This window comes from Ranitomeya imitator, chromosome 2, assembly GCF_032444005.1.
Source record: "Ranitomeya imitator isolate aRanImi1 chromosome 2, aRanImi1.pri, whole genome shotgun sequence".
In the NCBI taxonomy this organism is placed as follows: Eukaryota; Metazoa; Chordata; class Amphibia; order Anura; family Dendrobatidae; genus Ranitomeya; species Ranitomeya imitator.
In genome coordinates, this window is record NC_091283.1 from 832,634,084 (window position 1) to 832,658,074 (window position 23,991).

The 23,991-nt window shown below is 42.0% G+C and overlaps 1 protein-coding gene across 2 annotated transcripts in view; it reads left to right on the top strand.

Moving 5' to 3' along the window:
• The first annotated feature begins 499 nt into the window (after positions 1 to 499).
• The window catches only part of SCNN1A (sodium channel epithelial 1 subunit alpha), a 111,374-nt gene continuing 87,882 nt past the window's right edge, over positions 500 to 23,991 (top strand). The window contains exons 1-5 of one of the 2 annotated variants that reach the window (XM_069754096.1): positions 500 to 698; positions 19,145 to 19,453; positions 19,984 to 20,251; positions 21,620 to 21,810; positions 23,814 to 23,920. In XM_069754096.1, the coding sequence (XP_069610197.1) occupies positions 19,146 to 19,453; positions 19,984 to 20,251; positions 21,620 to 21,810; positions 23,814 to 23,920 (874 nt within the window). In that variant the 5' untranslated portion in view covers positions 500 to 698; position 19,145. Of the gene's footprint in view, positions 742 to 19,144; positions 19,454 to 19,983; positions 20,252 to 21,619; positions 21,811 to 23,813; positions 23,921 to 23,991 lie in introns of both variants that reach the window. The other variant, XM_069754097.1, reaches the window with a different exon arrangement.

Here is a 23,991-nt window from a genome sequence, read left to right on the forward strand (position 1 = left end):
TTTTGGTGCCGACGGTCCACCACAACATGACGCAACCGTCTCACGACGGTTGCAACGTGTGGCAATGCGTCGCAATGCGTCGCAATGCGTCGCTAATACAAGCCTATGGAGAAAAAACGCATCCTGCAGACAACTTTGCAGGATGCGTTTTTTCTGCAAAACGACGCATTGCGACGTGCGTCGTACGACGCTAGTGTGAAAGTAGCCTTATGCGTGGACATGTCAGGTCCTCCAGCATTAAAGATATTATTTCTTGTCTTGAAAAATAGATGAGGATCCTGAATGAACAACTTTCTGAAGTAACTCAGAGTTCACTAATAAGCAGATAATCTGACAGTGGGTTTTCCGCTATGAGATCTACTACATCTGACAAAATATGGAAGCTTCAATACCATTGTTAAAGGATGTGAGCCAAGCTGTGTTCTCAGGTAAGCAGCAGGAGGGAGGGACTGGGGAGGTACACAGGTACCAGACTGCCAGATACAACTGGAAAAAAACCAGATCAAGCTCTACCTGGTCCAGGTGAACTGTATGGGAGGGGACGGGAGTAAGAGAGCGAGACAGCCAACAGGTGAGGGGGGAGCTGGAGAGACTGCAAGGTGCATTCAGTGGGGAAGAAGCTGGAGAGAAAACACCAAAGAAAACCAGGACATTGGTCCGACAACTTAAGAAAAAAACTGAAAAAGCCCTGATGTAAAGTAAGTCCTCACCTCCTGCATTATCCAGAGCACACAGACTCAGGTTTGTGACGTCTCATATAAATGTACCTAGACTATACCTAAAGAATACCCTGAGTGGTCTCCTAAGGTCAAGGCGAAAGCCATATCTTGGTTAGATCTGTATCTGACAACCAACGTGACTACTATTACAGTTCCTACTGAGTTTTCACCCATCTTTTCTAGACTTCTGAATTGTAATACTATAGCATTGAGGGTATATGTTGCTCTTTGAGGATGTAAAATTTGCATTCAGGAGGCCTGAAAAGCTGGGAAACAAAGAGCACGATAGCTTTAGTGGGGAAGAAGGGATATTACATTTATTTTACGAAAACACATAACAAAAAGTTATCACTGACTTATATTTATGAAGAATACTAAAGTATGGATATATAGGTAGATAGATTTATGTACACATGCAATTAATACTATATTTCACGTTAATGAAATGGGACTGTTGCCATTTAATATTTAATATACTGTAGTGTGGACTCTGTCTTGTACCTGCACTTTTTTATTGGTGCTTCCTATATTTCTTTTGGAATAATAGATTTAAAAAAATAAGGGTTGGCCATGGGGTCTAAACCACCCCCTCAACTTTAATGATAAGTGTTTTCCCCTTGTTTTGCATAACACTAAAAAAAAATATAAGTCCTCAAAGAATTACATTTACAGGTTATTGCCTAACACTAAAGGCTATTGGAGCTGTCACGTTGTGCAATACTAAAACATTGTGCTTTTTCCAAATGATTTGCCCCTCCTGACGCCTGGCAAAGTGACAGCACATATTCAGAATATGTACATATCTCTTAATGGATCAGCGTGCATTTTCTATTACACTAGAGAAGGAATTTTTGTACGCTTGAGCAACGAGGTGAAACCAGAACGACTGGATAGTGGAAGGGTGAAAGAGACGTGTAAAAGGCCTGATAATTATCATATAGTGATTTAAAGGAACACTATACCTAGAATTGTGTTCATTCTATTTGCTGTACAATTTATAATCTATTGTTCTCTGTTGTCAGCTCTTTCAGTCTGCTATGCTATTTGAAAGGAATTACCTATAGGAAGTCAATAAAACTTCCCTGCTACACCCACTATGTTTTGTCACCTATCTGCAGTTCTGAGAACCTCCAGAGACATTTACATTTATGTGATTGACGTTTGCTGCTCCACCTATAACGCTGCTGTATTATTATCAGCTTACAACTTTAGGTTTAGTATTTTCCAATGGCTGATTATGTGAGATCCAATATGTCACCTAGAAATCCAATGTGGACTGAGCCGCGGTGCATTCTGTATACATTAGATATACATGATATATTACCAGTCTTTGCACTTTGCTATTTTAGATTTATAAGGAGGCCCATGAAGTGCAGTAAAACAGAATACAAAATCATTATAATCAATGAGGACATTAGACCATGACAATACTTTAGCTGATGAGTTACGTAAAAACTTCAATTCAGGCACTGGTTTTTTTTTTTAAAGATGTTTATCATAGAGACCAAATACCATGCTACAGTTCAGGTTGTTACAGACACGACAATACATAATGAGCATTGTTTTGAAAAAACTAAGAGTTTTTGTGTTTTTTTTATTTTTTTCATATCTTTAACTTTTTTCCATTTTTGTCCTACTTTGTAACCTGTATGCGCTTAATTACCCATGTAAGACACTGTAGTGTATTGTGCCTACCAGACATATATCCTACAAGGTCCTGATTCAGACATCAAAATGGTGGCATCCTGAGGTTTTTAGGCGATAAACTGCTGGGATTGGATTTAATTACATTTACGTTTGGAGATAGACTGTGTAATAAGGATGAATTATTAAAAAGTCACCCATTACATACTCTAAACTTATGCCATGGGTTGTTAAGAGGGTAAAGAGACTCCGGATAGACTTAAATTAAAACATTTTAACCTCTGGCATGGCTTACAGGAATTGTGTTTATTATTATTATTATTATTATTATTATTATTATCAATATAGTAATGTTATTATGATTAGGTGTGTTTAAAAAAATAAGGGATGGCCATGGGATCTAATTCAACCCCTCAGTTACCTATAACTTCTGATTATTAGTACTACATCCTCTGAACAACCCAACCGTGGAGACAAATTAACTGTCAAGAAACAGCTCTTTCTCGGAGCTCCCAAGAGAGGTAAATTTGCTGCAGCTATCTGGCTAAGGTTTATCATATGCGAGAAAAAAAGACAAAAGCAAATTGCAATCCAACATTCCTAATCCCTCTTGCCATTGACATTTGTTGTTGAGAGAGAGTTGGAAGGCTACAATCTACAGTTATATGATAAAGTGTTTGCCCCCTTCCTGATTTACTATTATTTTGCATGTTTGCCACACCTAAATGTTTCTGATCAGCAAACAAATGTAAATATTAGACAAAGAAAACACAAGTAAACACAACTGGAGTTTTGAAATGAAGGCCTTATTAAGGGAAAAAGAAATCCAATCCTTCAGGACCCTCTGTGAAAAAGTGATTGCCCCCCCCCCCTAAAACATAAATTAACTGACATACACTGGGTTCCAAATTATTCTGCAAATTGGATTTAAGTGTCATAAAGATTTAATTGTTTTGTTTTTCAAATAAACTCGTGGATGGTATTGTGTCTCAGGGCTCAATGGATCACTGAAATCAATCTTAAACACATGTGATAATTAGTTTTCCAGGTGATTCTAATTAAAGGAAAACTACTTAAAAATTATGTTCCACATTATTAAGCAGGCCTCAGGTTTTAAGCAATATGAGAAATAAAAAGGATCTCTCTGCTGCTGAAAAGCGTTAAATAGTGCAATGGCTTGGACAAGGTATGAAAATATTAGATATTTCATGAAAACTTAAGAGTGATCATCATACTGTGAAGAGTTTTGTGACTGAAACAGAGCACAGAGTTCATGCAGATAAAGGCATAATGAGAAAGGTTTCTGACAGACAAATTCATTGGATTAAGAAAGCAGCTGCCAAAATGCCATTACAAAGCAGCAAACAGTTATTTGAAGCTGTTGATGCCTCTGGAGTCCCTCAAAACATCAAGGTGTAGGATTCTTCAAAGGCTTGCTGTGGTGCATAAACCTACTATTCGGCCACCCCTGAACAGTGTTCACAAGCAGAAACGGTTGCAGTGGGCCCAGACATACATGAAGACTAATTTTCAAACAGTCTTGTTTACTGATGAGTGTCGAGCAACCCTGGATGGTCCAGATGGATGGAGTAGTGGATGGTTGGTGGATGGCCACCATGTCACAACAAGGCTGCGACAACAGCAAGGAGGTGGAAGAGTCATGTTTTGGGCCAGAATCATGGGGAAACAGCTGGTAGGACGCTTTAAGGTTCCTGAAGGTGTGAAAATGACCTCTGCAAAGTAAATAGAGTTTCTGACTGACAACTTTCTTCCATGATCTAAAAAGCAGAAACGTGCCTTCAGGAGCAAAATCATCTTTATGCTGACAATGCCCCATCTCATGCTGCAAAGAATCTGAGTCATTGGCTGCTATGGGCATAAAAGGAGATGAACTCATGGTGTGGCCACCATCTTCACCTGACCTCAACCCTATAGAGAACCTTTGGAGTATGATCAAGCAAAAGATCTATGAGGGTGGGAGGCAGTTCACATCAAAACAGCGGCTCTGGGAGGCTATTCTGACTTCATGCAAAGAAATACAAGCAGAAATTCTCCAAAAACTCAAGTTTCATGGATGCAAGAATTGTGAAGCTGGTATCAAAGAAGGGTCCTATGTTAACATGTAACTTGGCCTGTTAGGAGGTTTTGGCGTTAAATAGCTTTTTTGTTCAGTGAGTGTGACCTCCTAATGCTGCAAATTCCACAAATGAGCATTTTCAGTTCTTTAAAACAAGATCAAATGTTTAGAAATTCTACTGTGCCTAATAATTTGGAACTGTGCATTGTGAGTTTTTATTCATTTTGGAGATTATACTGTTACTGTTATCATCGGGAGGTTTCTTCAATAAAATTCGATGTATAATCTAACGGGTGATGACTTTTATTAGAATGACTGTCATTTGCACCAATCATTTAGGAAAATCCAAGAAAAATGTAATTTGCATAATAATTTGGAACATGGTGTAAGTTAACTGTGGTTTATGACATCTTTAGGAACCTGGGCTCAACTTCCCTAGCCACACCCAGACCTGATTACTGCCACACCTGTTCTTAATCAAGAACTAACTTAAATAGGACCTGCTTGACAAAGTGAAGCAGACCAAAAGATCCTCAACAGCTAGACAAACAGTGATACAAAGACATTCTAGACAAAATGAGAAACAAAGCAATTGAGATGTATAAGTCTGGAAATGTTTATAAAGCCATTTCTAAAGCTTTGAGACTACAGCAGAACACAGTGAGAGCCATTTTTCACAATGGCAAACACATGAAACAGTGGTGAAACTTCCCAGGAGTGATTGACTGACCAAAATTATCACAAGAGCGCAGAGCTGACTCATCCAAGAGGTCACAAAAGAACCCAAAGCAATATCCAAAGAACTGGAGGCCTTACCTGCCTCAATTAAGGTCAATTTTAATGACTCCATCATATGAAAGAAACTGGGCAAAAATGGCCTGCATGGAAGAGTTTCAAGATGAAAACCACTGCTGAGCAATAAGAACATAAAGGCTCATCTCAGTTTTGCCAGAAAACATATTGATGATCCCCAAGACTTTGGGGAGAATACTCTGTGGACTAATAAGACAAATGTTGCACTTTTGTAAAGTGTATGTCCCATTATATCTGGCGTAGAACAAACACAGCATTTCAGAAAAGGAACATCATACAAACAGTAAAATATGGTGGTGGTAGTGTGATGGTCTGTTTTGCTGTGTCAGGATCTTGAAGACTTGCTGTAGTAAATGGAACCATGCATTCTGCTGTCTACCATAAAATCCTGAAGGAGAATGTCCGGCCATCTGTTCGTGACCTCAATCTGAAGCGCACTTGGGTTAGGGTTATGCAGCAGGACAATGATCCAAAATACACGAGCAAGTCCACCTTTGAATGGCTTAAGAAAAACAAAATTAAGACTTTGGAGTGGCCTAGTCAAAGTCCTGACATTAATCTGATTGAGATGCTGGTACATGACCTTAAAAAGGCGGTTCATGCTTGGAAACCCTCCAATGTGGCTCACTTATAACAATTCTACAAAGAGGAGTGGTCAACATTCCTTCCGAGCATTGTAAAAGACTCATTGTCAGTTATTGTAAACGCTTGATTGCAGTTGTTGCTGCTAAGGCCTCTTTCACACTTGCGTCGGTACGGGTCCGTCGCAATGCGTGGGGCCGACGTACCGACGGACGTTGTGAAAGTTTTGCACGACGTGGGCAGCGGATGCAGTTTTTCGACGCATCCGCTGCCCATTCTGCAGTCCGGGGAGGAGGGGGCGTAGTTTCGGCCGCACATGCGCGGTCGAAAATGGCAGACGCGACGGACAAAAAAACATTCACTTAAACTTTTTTTGTGACGATGGTTCACCAAAACCCGACTGATCCGTCGCACGATGGACGCGACGTGTGGCCATCCGTCGCAATCCGTCGCTAATACAAGTCTATGGGCAAAAAACGACGGATTGCGACGGATGCCAAACGACGGAAGTGTGAAAGAGTGTGAAAGAGGATGGTCCAACCAGTTATTAAGTTTAGGGGCAATCACTTTTTCACCCATGGCCTTGTAGGTTTGGATTTCTTTTTCCCTTAATAAAAACCTTCACTTAAAAACTGCATTTTGTGGTTAGTTGTGTTATCTTTGTCTAATATTTACATTTGTTTGGTGACCTGAAACATTTAAGTGTGACAAACATGCAAAAAAATAGGAAATCAGAAAGGGGACAAACATTTTTTCACACACCTGTATGTGCAACCATACTAAGACAGGAACTGATATCACTAAGTTTCTCAACCACACTGAAATGTGTAGTTAACGTATTTTTCGGACCATAAGACGCACCCCAAATTTTCAGAAGAAAAATAGGGAAAGAAAATTAAAGCGTCAAATGAGGGTCCGCCTTACAGTCCAAATTATTCAGCTTACTGCTCAGAATGAGATCTCAGGAGACGAGATCTTGGTGCCAAGATCTCACCTCCCAAGATCTCAAACTACACATGCGCAGCCTCCGGCGGCCATTTTCCTAGAGATCAACGCATTACAGCAATGGAAGTGTGGGGCCTCCGGACTTTTGCAAAATGTTGGCGGAGCCCCAACACCACCAAACATCACCAAAACTGCCACGCATCACCCTGGGATGGATGTGTGGGGGCTCTGGGATTTCACAAAATGTTAGTGGAGCCCCCGCACCACCGAGCATCTGCGAAACTGCCGCGCATCAGCCTTGGATGAGATTCATGGTAAGTACATCCAGACTATAATACACTCTCCCATTTTCCTGGGGAAAAAATGCATCTTATAGTCAGAAAAATACTATATATGATACAATTTTATGGACAGTTATGCTCTTTGTAACTGTTCTCATCTACGGCAAATTGATAGCGGTCTAAAACAAGGTCCTTTCTCCATTAACTCAAAATGCCTTAATAGAATGAACTAGGATTTCTACATTGGACCTTGTTATAAAATCACCTGTTATCACCCTAAATTTCTGAAGTTCTATAGTTTAACCCCTTACTACTAATGTGGGCTTTTGAGATCTGACAATATTTTTCTTTTTTTTCTTTTTAATCTTTGTATCCCAAAAGCCTGAACTTTTATCTTTTCCGATGAATGTATCTGTAATGAGGGCTTATATTTGCTTGGCATTAGTTTTATTTTTTTAATGGCACCATTGTGCTGTACATGTACATGGTAATTATTAATTTCTTTTTGTTTTGGGAAAATTCAAAAAAACACATACACACGGTCAATTCAAAAATGGGTCAGTACAATTACGGCCTTACCAAATTTATATATATATTTTTACTACTTTAAAAATATTATCTTTTTGTCGCCATATACCTGGAGACAAAACTGTATTATTTTTCCATGTGACTGATAAGTTTTCTTTCTATTTTTTAGGTGACCTAAAAACTGTAATTCTGACATTATTTTTAATTTTTTTTTTTTTTAAATGTTCATCATTTGGGCCAAATATCATTTTGTAGTTCAAGTAGTTATAGACATGACAGCGTGAACTGTAATATACTTTTTCTTTTTTTTTGGTTTTCACAAAATAAAGCAATGTTGTCGAAGAATAGAATAAAGGTTTTTGCTGTTTTTTTAAACTTTTTTTATATTTTATAACGTTTTGTTAAAATTTTAAACTTTTTTTTATAATTTATAACATTTTGTTAATCTTTTTAAACTTGTGAACTTCAGTGCCTGATATATGCTACTGAACTCTGGCATCTAAAGGGTGGCATTTTGTGGCATTTAACGGGTGGCATTTTGTGGCATTTAAGGGGTCAAACGTCCAAAGGCGCTCAGTTGAAGTGACTGGAGCTGAGCTGCAATAACAGGCAAAAAACATAGACAAGAGTGGTGCTAGTTTTGGAAAATCGCAGATCCGTTGTCGGTGATTTTGAACAATACGTTTAGATCGATGTTGGGTTTTGAATGAACATTTCTACTCCAAGAATTATAAAGATGATTCAGCTCCTGGTCAACTCCGTGAACTAGATCTGCAAATTCACTTGTAAACTTCCAGTCATTGTGCCAGGACCATTTATGACCCTTTACGACAAGCCCTGGAGGCCTGGTCAATACTTTATGGGAAAATTGGGCAACAAAGGAATATTTGTAAGATCGCTTCATAAGATAAAGCTACAACTGTGTAATTTAGAGTTCTGGATTAGTGAGCTGGAAAGATTGTGTTGGCTTCTGTACACCATTTGCAAAATTTAGGACACTTCAGTACAGACGTGACTCCTAGGATCCTGTGCAAAATCTGAAAAAGCACCCCACCTACCTTGCAATATTAATAATAGTGGTTAGAGATGAACAAATTGATTTGCAGAGGATCAGATTTGAGTTGGACTTCCTGAATTTCGAGGTTTCACGTGATTTTGAACATTTTGAGATTCGATTTGTGGTTCACAAAAAAATATGCCTGGCACCATTTCCCACAGTGGGATAACGTAATTTAACATGGCCGCACAGCCTCCCCATAGTGTCCTGAAGCGGTGTCAGCTTATGGATTATCATTATCATACCTCTGGGCTATCATAGATCAGCGCTCTCTAGTGGAGCACAGTTTGTCAGAGTAGTTATCCATCTCCAGAGATAGTGGGTAAACTTCTATCTCCTGTAGAGTGTAAGCTCTTATGGTCAGTGGGGTCCTCTCTCTCTCCTGTAGAGTGTAAGCTCTTATGGTCAGCGGGGTCCTCTCTCTCCTGTAGAGTGTAAGCTCTTATGGTCAGAGGGGTCCTCTCTCTCCTGTAGAGTGTAAACTCTTATGGTCAGCGGGGTCCTCTTTCTCTCCTGTAGAGTGTAAGCTCTTATGGTCAGCGGGGTCCTCTCTCTCTCCTGTACAGTGTAAGCTCTTATGGTCAGGGGGGTCCTCTTTCTCTCCTGTAGAGTGTAAGCTCTTATGGTCAGCGGGGTCCTCTTTCTCTCCTGTAGAGTGTAAGCTCTTATGGTCAGGGGGGTCCTCTTTCTCTCCTGTACAGTGTAAGCTCTTATGGTCAGTGGGGTCCTCTCTCTCCTGTAGAGTGTAAGCTCTTATGGTCAGTGAGGTCCTCTTTCTCTCCTGTAGAGTGTAAGCTCTTGTGGTCAGCGGGGTCCTCTTTCTCTCCTGTACAGTGTAAGCTCTTATGGTCAGTGGGGTCCTCTCTCTCCTGTAGAGTGTAAGCTCTTATGGTCAGTGAGGTCATCTCTCTCCTGTAGAGTGTAAGCTCTTATGGTCAGTAGGGTCCTCTCTCTCCTGTAGAGTGTAAGCTGTTATGGTCAGTGAGGTCCTCTCTCTCTCCTGTAGAGTGTAAGCTCTTGTGGTCAGTGGGGTCCTCTCTCTCCTGTAGAGTGTAAGCTCTTATGGTCAGTGAGGTCATCTCTCTCCTGTAGAGTGTAAGCTCCTATGGTCAGTGGGGTCCTCTCTCTCCTGTAGAGTGTAAGCTCTTGTGGTCAGTGGGGTCCTCTCTCTCCTGTAGATTGTAAGCTCTTATGGACAGTGGGTTCCTCTCTCTCTCTCCTGTAGAGTGTAAGCTCTTATGGTCAGTGAGGTCCTCTTTCTCTCCTGTAGAGTGTAAGCTCTTATGGTCAGCGGGGTCCTCTTTCTCTCCTGTACAGTGTAAGCTCTTATGGTCAGTGGGGTCCGCTCTCTCCTGTAGAGTGTAAGCTCTTATGGTCAGCGGGGTCCTCTTTCTCTCCTGTACAGTGTAAGCTCTTATGGTCAGCGGGGTCCTCTTTCTCCTGTAGAGTGTAAGCTTTTATGGTCAGCGGGGTCCTCTTTCTCTCCTGTACAGTGTAAGCTCTTATGGTCAGTGGGGTTCTCTCTCTCCTGTAGAGTGTAAGCTCTTATGGTCAGTGAGGTCCTCTTTCTCTCCTGTAGAGTGTAAGCTCTTATGGTCAGGGGGTCCTCTTTCTCTCCTGTACAATGTAAGCTCTTATGGTCAGTGGGGTCCTCTCTCTCCTGTAGAGTGTAAGCTCTTATGGTCAGTGAGGTCCTCTTTCTCTCCTGTAGAGTGTAAGCTCTTGTGGTCAGCGGGGTCCTCTTTCTCTCCTGTAGAGTGTAAGCTCTTGTGGTCAGCGGGGTCCTCTTTCTCTCCTGTACAGTGTAAGCTCTTATGGTCAGTGGGGTCCTCTCTCTCCTGTAGAGTGTAAGCTCTTATGGTCAGCAGGTCCCCTCTCTCTCTCCTGTAGAGTGTAAGCTCTTATGGTCAGTGGGGTCCTCTCTCTCTCCTGTAAAGTGTAAGCTCTTATGGTCAGCAGGATCCTCTCTCTCTCTTGTAGAGTGTAAGCTCTTATGGTCAGCGGGGTCCTTTTTGTCTCTTCTTCCTTTATTGAAATTGACGTGAATTTATTTGCCACAAAGCAAATTTTTGGGAAAAAATTGGCAAAATCGGCGAATTTGAACTTGAAAACATTTGCTCATCTCTAGTCCTCTTCCTCTCTAAAGAGACAATTTGCATATTTCCCAGAGGAGCATTGCGGCTTTAAGTCTCCTCATCTTGGTTTGCTTAGCATGTCACTCTCCGCAAGGAGAAACGATACTTCTTGGATATCAGTCAGACGCCTCTCACTCAGGCAAACCCGATCTCCACTTTGCACTGATGAGGGGCAGTACCCCAAAACACAGTGTCTGCAAAATGAGATTCTGGTTTGGGTTTTATCCTAAGTCATGTGACAAAGCTCGTTAAAGGGTTGACATTGACTTTTAGGATTGCTACTTCCAATAGGTGGCACTGGAGTTTTAGTCCTCTTCCTCTCTGAAGAGACAATTTGCATATATCCCGGAAGAGCATTGAGGCTTTAAGTCTCCTCATCTCGGCATGCTTAGTATGCCAATCTCCGCAAGGAGTAACGATACTTCTTGGATATCACTCATCTCTATTAGTAGTCTATGGGAATGGGGCTTTTGTGTGCCGACAGATAACAGGGTCAAGTTTGAGTAGTAACATTACAAGGAGTTTTCTCTGGGTTCTCCATTTTCTTCCCACACGCCAAAGACATACTGATAGTGAATATAGATTGTGAGCCCCAATGGGGACAGTGATGATGTCTATAAAGCGCTGTGGAATTCATGGTGCTATATAAGTGAGTATAATAAATACACCTCTAAAAAAACGGTAATGTGATATCACAAGGTAGAGAATTGAACGTTGCGTATAATCTACTTGTCAACATGCTGCATATTGTCTCGGGACGGGAATAGTCAACAGAGCATTTCAATCATCCATACGCCGAGTGTGAAACCTGTTGCAAGAGTAAAATATCCCGGAAATATTCAAAAGAAATCAAAGAATTATTGACTGTCACCGTGTTTACTGATTGGCACCAACTTATTTCCACAAGGCTACACACAGATCCTGACTACCGACATCAGTCTGTTGGGTTGATGGGGTTCATAGTCTCCATATAGTATTATACACTTCCTATTGTCCTCCACATAATATAATACACTCTTCTTAATGCTCCATATAGTATAATGCACCGCCATAGTCATCCATGTAGTACAATTCACTTCCCATAGTATAATGCACCCCATAGTTCTTCATATAGTATAATGTATTCCCCATTGTCCTCAATACAGTATAATGCAGCCCACATATAGTATAATGCAGCCACCCAATAAAGTATAATGTAACCACCCCACAGAGTATAATGTAACCCCCCATAGAATATAATGCAGCCCCCTCATATAGTATAATGTAGCCCCCTCATAGAGTATGATGCAATCACCCCTCATAGGATATAAATATAATACAGCCCACCATAGAATATAATGTAGCCCCGAATAGAATAGAATACAGCCCACCTCCCCATCAAATATAATGTAACCCCATCAAAGAGTATGATGCAATCCTCCCTCATAAAATCTAATACAGCCCTCCATAGAATATAATGTAGCCCCCCATAGAATATAATACAGCCCACCTCCCCATAGTATATAATGTAGCCCTCCATAGTATATAACACAGCCTCCCCATAGAATATAATGTACCCCCATAGTCTATAACACAGCCTCCCCCATAGAATATAATGTATGATGTACCCACCATAGTATATAACACAGCCACATAGTATATAACACAGCCTCACCCATAGAATATAATATACTCCCATAGTATATAACACAGCCCGCATAGTTTATAACACAGCCCGCATAGTATATAGCACAGCCCACATAGTATATAGCACAGCCCACATAGTATATAACACAGCCTGCATAGTATACAGCACAGCCTCATAGTACACAGCACAGCCCTCATAGTATACAGCACAGCCCTCATAGTATACAACACAGCCCGCATAGTATACAACACAGCCCGCATAGTATATAGCACAGCCCGCGTAGTATACAGCACAGCCCGCACAGTATATATCACAGCCCACACAGTATATAGCACAGCCCTCATCATATATAGCACAGCCCACATAGTATACAGCACAGCCTGCGTAGTATACAGCACAGCACGCATAGTATACAGCACAGCCAGCGTAGTATACAGCACAGCCCACGTAGTATATAACAGCCCACGAAGTATATAGCACAGCCCACATAGTATATAGCATAGCCCGCGTAGTATATAGCACAGCCCACGAAGTATATAACACAGCCCGTGTAGTAAATAGCACAGCCAAGTAGTATATAGCACAGCCACGTAGTATATAACACAGCCCCCGTAGTATATAGCACAGCCTGCGTAGTATATTATAACACAGTCCACGTAGTATATAACACAGCTCCCATCCCGCCCTTAGAATGGCCCCACAGTCCAGTACTCACTGTTATAGTTAAAAAAAAAAAAGCACACTCCTCACCTCTTCTCATGCCTTCTCCCTGCTCCTGTCTCAGCGGCTGCACTGCTTGGCACACAGCGAGTACGCGATGACGTCATCGCACAGTTGCAGTGTCAGAGGCAGAGCGGGGAATGACTGGAGAGGGAGCGTCAGCTGACGTTCTCTTCTCCATCATTGCTTTGAACTGTACCGGCAGATGCCGGTATAGTTCAATGCGGTGGGGGAGTCAGCGCTGGCGGCAGGCGGGTCCCAATGCCTCACAGGGGTCCCATAGCGGCTGTGTGATGTGCTGCTAGCTTGGGGCCCCTAGGCAGCTGCCTGCCCCTAACACTGGCCCTGTCTGCAGGGGCCCCCTGGAGCCTCTGGGCCCTGGTGCAGCCGTACTGGTTGAACCGGCGGTATGTCGCAGTGCTGTAAAGTTACTGTTGTAGCTATTAGACAACCTAACATTTTTGCTAGAGGAGACAATGCGGGTTGACCTATTCTGTCTTTCAGCAGTCTCCTCAAAATGTTGATTATGTGGCCCTAAAAAAATAAAAGTGGGGTCAAGGCTGCATGAACAAAAAAGCAAAAAATCAAAGTGTTTAATTCTAATGTACCGTCCAATCAGTGTCAATCAAGTATTACACAGTTTTCTTTGAAGTCAGTGGGCTGCACATATACTTCATAGAGTTGAGCAAAATGATTTGCAGAACCCTGGTCCAGTGGCCACGTTTCTAGTCCATAACCATTGGACCAAAACTCTGAATACCTCCTCTTATCCATTTTAGTAAATTCTGAAGATGTTTTGTCCAACAAAGAGAAGTGAAGACCATAGGGCGGGAGGACACCCCCTATTAACTTTGAAACCCCTAGTTGGGTGTTAGGTATTCTATAACTTTAAATTGCATCAAAGGGGACTGAAGATCCATAGAGACGTCATTCTGGGCACAATTACTTCTTTCTTCTGAGGCTTGAATGACAGCTCAGTGCTCAGGTCAGAAGGTAAGGTGATTCCTGGGAAACACAAGGGGCTCTGATCTTTCATCGAGAAAATAGTGAGGTCTAAATACATGGTTGTACAATTGTGCCCTTTATGATTCCTCATACTGACGCCCTAAGAAAAAAATACTTTTGCCATGTTTCTCAGTTTCTAGGTTGTGCCATAGGATGCCATCAGTATACTACGATATTTTTTACGTAAAATGTTTTCTGTAGTTTTAATTTTTACTATACTTTTTTGTAAGATTATCATACAATTGTTTCAATTAGAGATACAGTTATTGTGTTTGGGTTCTGATCCTAAGAAAAAAATGCAGAAAAGTTTGATGAAAATGCCCTGGAGGTGACTAAGGAGAGAGGAGCTGGAACATACTAGATTGGGTACAATGTGTGACGGCAATGATGGCCACCGTTCAGGATGAGAACAGGTAGTTGACAGGTACTTCAAAACTTGCTTCAGGAAACATGTAGCAGAAAGTAACTGTGAACATCCATCTTACTCATATCTTGAGATCTGTACAGAGTCATTACTCATATCAGTTCATCTGAGAAAATCACATCCCAAATTGTGATCTGACCACGATATAAGTCAACTGCAACACTGACTTTCCCGACCACAACGGCCTAATAAATATGGGGCCCGATTTCTCCGGAATGGCATTCTGTACACCAACCTTGATGAAGAGTGCGTTGGAATAAAATGGACCAAATTCATTAAAAGATGCGCACCTCTTAAGGAATATGGGGCATCTTTCAGCTGCCGAGCAAGAAACGTACTGTAGTCAGGGAGTGGAGAACATTTCCGGTGTCTTTTCTGGCACTTAGACGATGATGATGAGGGTGGTGGCCGTGCTCGGCCATACCCCTATAAGTAAAAAAAAAGTTGGAGCTTCAAATGACTGGCGTAAAAACTCAAAAAGTTGCAAAATGATTGCACAACTATGAATTGTGCAACGATTTTGCAACTTATCAAACTTTTATGCCAGAATTCTTGTAAATACTGATAATTGGACCCCACGATTTTCAGATCGTGTTCGATGGTTGGCGTTGTTCTCAGGAATACAAGTTCAAAACAATTTTGGGTCAGCTGTGGGGAGGTACAGTGATCGCTGCCTGAATCAAGACCTTATTTTGTGGCAGACGGATTCTGCAACCTACAAGTATGATGCTGCAGATGTGTTGTGGAGTATTTTTATTTCTTTTTATGCTTTTTTAACGTTTATTCTTAATAAAGAGGCTATGGTGAATAGTATTTAATTGGTTGTCCAGACTTGGGGTGATAGTCAGCAGGCATTCGATCTGACTTCTGATTCCTGACAGCATGCAGAGTGCGCACTGTCAGGATTCTCCAGTGTTACCAATGCGAGCAGGCAGTCACGAGCCGATTAGAACTGCTCGTCTTCTCTCAGTAGAGGCGCACTGACAGAGGACGAGCACTTCTATACGGTATGTGAAGCAAATTGCTTACGTGACTGCCCTCTCACACCAGCAGTACAGGAGAATCCTGACAGTGTGTGTACCACATGCTGTCAGGATTCACATAGAGTGACAGCAGACTTTCATCTAAAGCCTGGACAACTCTTCCAGCATGGTGTCTATTATTTGGAGAAAATATAGAGGGGTTATTATAGGTCATAGCAGTGGAACTGTCTCTATGATACCCTTGACATGATGTCTAAGCAGCTAGAATGCTTGGATCAATTGCAATTATATGGCATTTTACCAGAGGCAAAGTATTAGGGGAGCAAAGAATATAATTGCATCCTCATCCTGGTGGGTATTTGCACATTGGACATTTTTATCGAAATGATATCCAAAGGAGCATGCACTAAAATTTTTAGAACTCCCATAGAACTGAACGGCATGCGCAGTCACCTATTCATTCTGGTGGTGATTGAGCCCTGTTGGAGCCAGAGGTGGGACAGATGGGACATATTGTAATATGGGACATGATAGGTGATGGCTATTTATCAGATATTGCATTACAGCTCGGGAGCTTGAAGTGTCACCTCTGGACCTGACAATACACCAGAGAACTAATCTGAACATATTCATGTGTCCATTGTCTATCCGGGACCTGAGCTGCCTGACGGACGTCTCCAGCCACTGCTGATATTATCTCTATAAATAAAGTAATGATATGCTCTGTCTGACGTTGCGCTGGGAACACGCTGTTAATTCTGGATGATTCATCAGTAATAACCTGCCCGTCCACTTACTGTGATCTAGCAGATTCCACCTTTCAACACGTGGAAAATGTTGTCCTACATCCTATTCTAGTGACAAATACTTCTGCTGCTATTTAAGATGAACGTATTCTTTCACCTAAAACCTCTAGAAAAGCAGAGTTTTGTTGCCCTCATCAACCACAGCAAGGTAGAACTGCTTTTGGTGTACCTATGAGTCTAATCTGTCCAAGAACTGTCCCAATTCTCAGCCTCTGTAACTTGACATCCATTGTCCATTGTCTTTGAATGAGCAATACCTCTTAATCTGCATTATTCCAACACTATAGAAGTTGGAACTCCCTTCTACCTACCCTGCTCTGAAACAAAAGCCTGAAATTCTGTTATGCATGTATGCTGTTGGACAGGCAGGAGAGACAAGATCCGGCCCAGTTGGCCACCTCCTTTAGTAAGACAAGATCCAGCCCCACCTCCTGTAATATAATAAGATCCGGCCCCACCTCCTATAGTATAACAAGATCCGGCCCCAACTCCTTTAGTAAGACAAGATCCGGCCCCACCTCCTGTAATATAACAAGATCCGGCCCCACCTCCTGTAGTAAAACAAGATCTGCCCCCTCCTCCTATAGTATAACAAGATCTGCCCCCTCCTCCTATAGTATAACAAGATCCGGCCCCAACTCCTGTAGTAAGACAAGATCCGGCCCCAACTCCTGTAGTAAGACAAGATCCAGCCCCACCTCCTTTAGTAAGACAAGATCCGGCCCCACCTCCTGTAATATAACAAGATCCGGCCCCCACCTCCTGTAATAAGACAAGATCCGGCTCCACCTCCAGAAGAAATACAAGATCCGGCCTCACCTCCCGTAGTATAACAAGATCCGGTCTCACCTCCTGAAGTTAGACAAGATAATAATAATAATAATAATCTTTATTTTTATATAGCGCTAACATATTACGCAGCGCTTTACAGTTTGCACACATTATCATCGCTGTCCCCGATGGGGCTCACAATCTAAATTCCCTATCAGTATGTCTTTGGAATGTGGGAGGAAACCGGAGTGCCCGGAGGAAACCCACGCAAACACGGAGAGAACATACAAACTCTTTGCAGATGTTGTCCAAGGTAGGATTAGAACCCAGGACCCCAGCGCTGCAAGGCTGCTGTGCTAACCACTAAGCCACCGTGTTGCCCATCCGGACCCACCTCCTGCAGTAAGACAAGATCCGGCCCCACCTCCTGTAGTAAGACAAGATCCTGCCCCACCTCCTGTAGTAAGACAAGATCCGGCCCCACCTCCTGGAGTAAGACAAGATCCTGCCCAACCTCCTGTAGTACGCCAAGATCCGGCACCACTTCCTGGAGTAAACAAGATCTGACCCCACGTCCTGGAGTAAGACAAGATCCGGCCCCACCTCCTGTAGTAAGACAAGATCCTGTCCCACCTCCTGGAGTAAGACAAGATCTGGCCCACCTCCTGTAGTAAGACAAGATCCGGCACCACTTCCTGGAGTAAACAAGATCTGACCCCACGTCCTGGAGTAATACAAGATCCTACGCCTCCTCCTGTAGTAAGACAAGATCCGGCACCACCTCCTGGAGTAAGACAAGATCCTGCCCCACCTCCTGGAGTAAGACAAGATCCGGCACCACCTCCTGGAGTAAGACAAGATCTTGCCCCACCTACTGGAGTAAGACAAGATCCTGCACCACCTCCCGGAGTAAGACAAGATCCTGCCCCACCTCCTGTAGTAAGACAAGATCTGGCACCACCTCCTGTAGTAAGACAAGATCATGCACCACCTCCTGTAGTAAGACAAGATCTGGCACCACTTCCTTTTGAGAGACAAAGACCTTTCCTCACTTCCTGTAGACAGACTGCCCCTCCCCATTTCGTTTAGAGAAATAAAGCCTTGCCCCACTTTCTGTAGAGACAAAGACCCATCCCGCTTCTGTCAGAGAGACGAAAAAAAAAACCACTTCCTTTAGAGAGATAAAGCCTCGACCCCACTGTCCTGAACTCCTGCACCTGGTTGCAAAACTAAGCCATGTAGACCCGCTGAAGCGCAAGGACCGCGCGAAACGGCCGTCGTCTCCCCTGCTCGCACGAGCTCCTTTTCTTCTCCCCCGGCCATGAAGTTTTAATTGTGAAGACTCAATAAAATTTGCTACGTTGAAGATTGGTGAGTGCATCGTGCTTTTTTCTTTTGCTACCTGCAAAACTAAGCCAGTTGGCCATTTAAGGATCTAGAAAAATTTAACTTTTTCTCAACTCTTCTAGAATGTCCAGAAACACTCCAGGAAAAAAGGGAGATACCTGTGACTCCCAGAAGAGTTTGCAAGTCTTCTGGTGCTGCTGAGACCTCCCAAAAAGCAGCACTTTTAGAAAGTATAAGATGGAGACCTGTCATCTGAGTCACTGAGTGCACATTTAGGAGGAATTGTAGTGGGCAAGGAAGTGCCATAAAGGAGACAGAGCTGAAAACAGGTGTGGCTTTGGGGAAAATGCGTTCCTCTGCACATGACCTTCCAATGAAGGTAATCCATAAAAGTTGTCAAGTACAGCTGAATGACAATCCCTGCAGGAGCTGTACTGTCAGTCAACCTTGTGGTAAACAGCTTTCCCAGATGAACAGATATACTGTATACATGTATAGAGCACCGGGTGGTTTACCAAAACTCTACTCAAACATGGGCTTTTCTAGCAGAAATAGTGTGGTCCCTGATGGGTCCTTGGATAGGACTACAGTGTCTCCCTGATTTGCCCAAATGTTTTTTGCTTCATATATTGGTATTTTACTCATTTTCCAACTTTTAATTCTTTGTTTTTGTTTTCCAGGATGTCATTCGAGGAGAAAACAGATAAGGAAGGACTCATTGAGTTCTATTCCTCATATCGGGAAATGTTCGAGTTCTTCTGCAACAATACAACCATTCATGGCGCCATCCGACTGGTGTGTTCCCGGAACAACCGCATGAAAACTGCATTCTGGCTCGTCTTGTTCCTGGTCACCTTTGGACTTATGTACTGGCAGTTTGGACTTCTCTTTGGACAATATTTCAGTTACCCAGTGAGCATCTCCGTAAATGTCAATTCAAACAAATTGTTTTTCCCGGCAGTGACTGTGTGCACCCTGAACCCCTACAGGTAAGGAAAGAGGAGATCACTTAGCTGATCTTCTCGTAAAAATAGGCAACTTACCGGCATATTCATGGTTTTAAGCATATTCATGACCTGCCACTTTTATGTCACAAAAATCTCCCTAGTAGGGAAGTGGTGTAAAAAGTGGAAAATTAGTTCTTCACAAAAGTCTTACACCTAAAAATACATCAAATTAATTGTGCTACCCTACAGTAGTGCCAGCCAATGCTATTCATATAAACGAGTGTCAGGCAAAACGTAATAGACATAGTGACCGATACTGCAATATCATCTGCTAAGGGTTCAAAGTGAGATTATTCTTTATCGTTCTGAGGGGACAGACCTTGAGAACATGTTATCCTTTGAGAATTATCAATAAGACTCCATACACAGCTAGAAGATACAAGCCATAGAGTGCCACCGATACAAAAACCACTACAATACACTGAGTAGTACCTACGGCCGCCCCTATGAATGTGACTGATATTTCGCTTACTTAATAACTATAGGTAACTAACATTATATGGGTTTCCCAGATATCAGTCCATTCAAGATGACCTGGAAAAACTGGATAGAGACACACAGGAGATTCTATTAAACCTCTATGCGTATAACGGTACTGGGATCCAAGGAAGAGTCCCCACCGGTAGGAGAAGACGTGAAGCTGAAGCACCGCTCCCGTACCCTCTTGAGAAGATACCTATTACAGACAGTCATCATAGGAACGTCCGAAGCGTGAACTCGAATGAAAGTGAAGCGGAGATGGAAGTCAAACGTCAAGACTGGAACTTCGGTTTCAAGCTGGTAAGATTTATCCAGAGTGACTCCAAAGACATTCCTCTCACCTCCTTCTTGGCTTCTGCACTGTCATTGCCTGATTTCACAAGGATTTACCCCATATTCAATGTCTAATTTTGATTACAGTGCCTAATATAAAGCATATGATCTATTGAAGGGGTGGACAATTAACTTTCCCAGTGGGCCACACGAGGAATTGGGATATTTGTGGTGGGACGAATCAATCAATTAAACCTAATTAAGCTCAATATTAATTTTATGACCTGAAAACATCTTTAAATAAAAAAATAGATATAAGTACATGTGGAACCAATGTTGTTCAGCCGGTCTGAACTTTGTGCCCACCACCAGTCCAGTGACAGAGAGCTGCAGTGATAAGCCTCCGATGTGGCTCGTGGGGACGTAGGGCTCAGAGTTGGTGAATGGCGCTGGTACAGAGGGAAAATATACTTAATGCTGCAGTCTGGTGGTGGCAATTAAACTGGAAAATCCCTTTAAGGCCACGTTCACACGTTCAGTATTTGGTCAGTATTTTACATCAGTAAAAGCCAAAATCAGGAGTGGAACAATCAGAGGAAAAGTATAATAGAAACATATGCACCTCTTCTGTATTTATCTCCCACTCCTGATTTTGGCTTACAAATACTGATGTAAAATACTGACTAAATACTGAACGTGTAAACGTGGCCTAAGAGTGGTTTACACATTATGATTATGTCATTGATATGCATTATTCACTATATAGTAATCCTGACCTATGTCTCTACAGGTCTATGTAGGTCAGGTTTACACTGTGCCATAAAACCCCAACACTGCCACCTGACCCCACACTTTCTGCAATACCACAGCATTTGATTTCTATCTCATCGGCTTCTGATTCAGAGTACTTAACCTAGATTATCTAATCTAAAGTGTCTGCTGATCAAGAGTTTCGGATTTAGAGAGCCTAATGTAAAGTGTCTAATCTAAAGTTCCTGGTCTGGAGTGCTCGGATTCGAGTGCTTGATCTAAAGTGTAGGAACAGGAATGTCTGATCTGGAGCATCTGATCTAGAATACCTAATTTAATGTATCTGATCTATAGAGTCCCCAATCTAGAGAATTTAATCTAAATTCCCTGCTTCACGGTATCTAATCTTAAGTATTACACCTAAATATCTCATAGCAATCTGTATGAACCTCTGAATGGTTCCTAGGAAGACAGCAGCCGCAGGCTTGGTCATTAAATCAAGCCAGTAATTGTAAGGCAAACTACAATTGCTATTTCCCAAAATTTAGATCCATAAAAAAAGAATTAGTTGGTGAAGACAAAGTTTTTTGAGATATTGAGAAACTTCTTTTTCCATATATTTACTGTAGATAATTTTTCCTATAGTGTAATGAAACAGGAGGAGACTGCTTCTTCAAGACGTACAGCTCGGGGGTGGACGCCATCCAGGAATGGTACCGTTTTCAATACATTAATATCCTGGCCAGAGTACCCAAGCATAGAGACATCAAGGAGGAACAGCTGGAGAACTTCATATTTGCCTGCAGATTTAATGAGGAGCATTGTCTGAACGATAGGTAAGTGGCAGAGTAATGGAATCAGGGATGAAGAAGAAATCCAATACCATCAATGTGTAGGACGTCTTTCATTACATTTTGTAATTAATTGGACTAATGTAGGTGGACGCTCTTTTGATGATTGAATTTAGGCATTTCAACCACATTGCAAACAGTCATGTAAAATCATGCAATTTCCATAGACAAGAGTTGGTGTTGGTATGGATCATGATGTAGACATGGTGATGCCATGATACACCTTTGGAAAAAGTCATTTCATAAGATTTCTGATCTGCCCTGCACTTGGTATTATTGTGGAGTAGAAATGTCTAGTATTAACACAGCCTAACCACGGAGATGTAGATCATAAAAACAAAGAAAATAGCGCCACTAAGTACTAGACAACGCGCTACTTCAACTACTACCAAGTTCCATACTGACTATGGAAGTGACATCTGAACAACAACTGAGCATCAGGAGCTTCATGCCATGGTCAGGCGGATAAGCTCAAGATCACAAAGCCAAGAAGTCTAAACTTCAAACTACTACCAAGTTCCATACTGACTATGGAATTGACATCTGAACAAGAACTATCCATCAGGAGCTTCATGCCATGGTCAGGCGGATAAGCTCAAGATCACAAAGTCAAGAAGTCTAAACTTCAAACTACTACCAAGTTCCATACTGACTATGGAATTGACATCTGAACAAGAACTGTGCATCAGGGGCTTCATGCCATGGTCAGGCGGATAAGCTCAAGATCACAAAGTCAAGAAGTCTAAACTTCAAACTACTACCAAGTTCCATACTGTCTATGGAAGTGACATCTGAACAAGAACTATCCATCAGGAGCTTCATGCCATGGTCAGGCGGATAAGCTCAAGATCACAAAGTCAAGAAGTCTAAACTTCAAACTACTACCAAGTTCCATACTGACTATGGAAGTGACATCTGAACAAGAACTGAGCATCATGGGCTTCATGACATGGTCAGGCGGATAAGCCCAAGATCACAAAGCCAAGAAGTCTAATCTTCAAACTACTACCAAGTTCCATACTGACTATGGAATAGACATCTGAACAAGAACTATCCATCAGGAGCTTTATGCCATGGTCAGGCGGATAAGCTCAAGATCAGAAAGCCAAGAAGTCTAAACCTCTCAACGCCACTGAATGAACTGGATGTCAATTGTGAGCCAGATTGTTTCCACCGTTCCAAACAGAGGCTGGACAGACATCTGCCTGAGATGGTTTAGTCAATCCAAGGTTGGACATCATGACCCTTTAGGTCCCCTCCAACTGTAACATTCTATGATTCTTTGATTCTACGATTCACTTTCTAATGCTCTTTTGGATAAATGGGCACAAATTTCCCCAGACACACTTAGGAAATATGAGAAATAGAAAAAATGCGGCAGCACTCACCAGCTTCGGTGTGGTCTAAGTCCTTTATTGAGACGTGTGAAACATCACCTTTTTCTTCACGGCACGGGGGAGTGTGAACAGGGAGGAGGTGAGCAGGGATCGACGACGGCCGTTTCGCGCCAACAGCAGCGCTTCCACGGGTCACTTAGGAAACATCTTGCAGAAGTCTTCAAAGAAATGAGAAGGTTGATTTTTTGCTATCTATAGTTCTGAATATGATAAGGTCAACAAGCGGTATCCACATACTTTTGGCCATGTGGTGTACGAAGGATGTTCTCGTGAGATACATTGGGAGGTGTACAGTTTGATTTGAATTCCCGTCTTCGAGATGTAATGTTTGTGCACAGAGAACATATTGCAATTGTCCTGAAGTAGCTTAAGACTGGTTATAATAGCTTGATGAAAGAGAATTGCTTGAGGATTTATATTTGCTGGTAATTTTGATTTTCACTGAATTAGAAAGTGACTGCAGAAATGTTAAAGAGATTATTTATCATGTGGCTACATGTAATAACAGCTGAGCCACCTATAATCCACCGCATAGCAACAAAAATGGCATGCAACTTCAAAAATTGAGATTTTCTTTTTATGTATCACCAGGAATTTCTCACACTTTCACCATGCAATCTACGGAAACTGCTACACGTTTAACCACAATCGTACTGAAAGTGAAACATGGAACTCCTCTATGCCGGGGATTAAAAATGGTTTGTCAATATTCAATGTAAAGCAAGAATATAACTATAATACTGCTGCTATGTAAAGGAATATAACCACT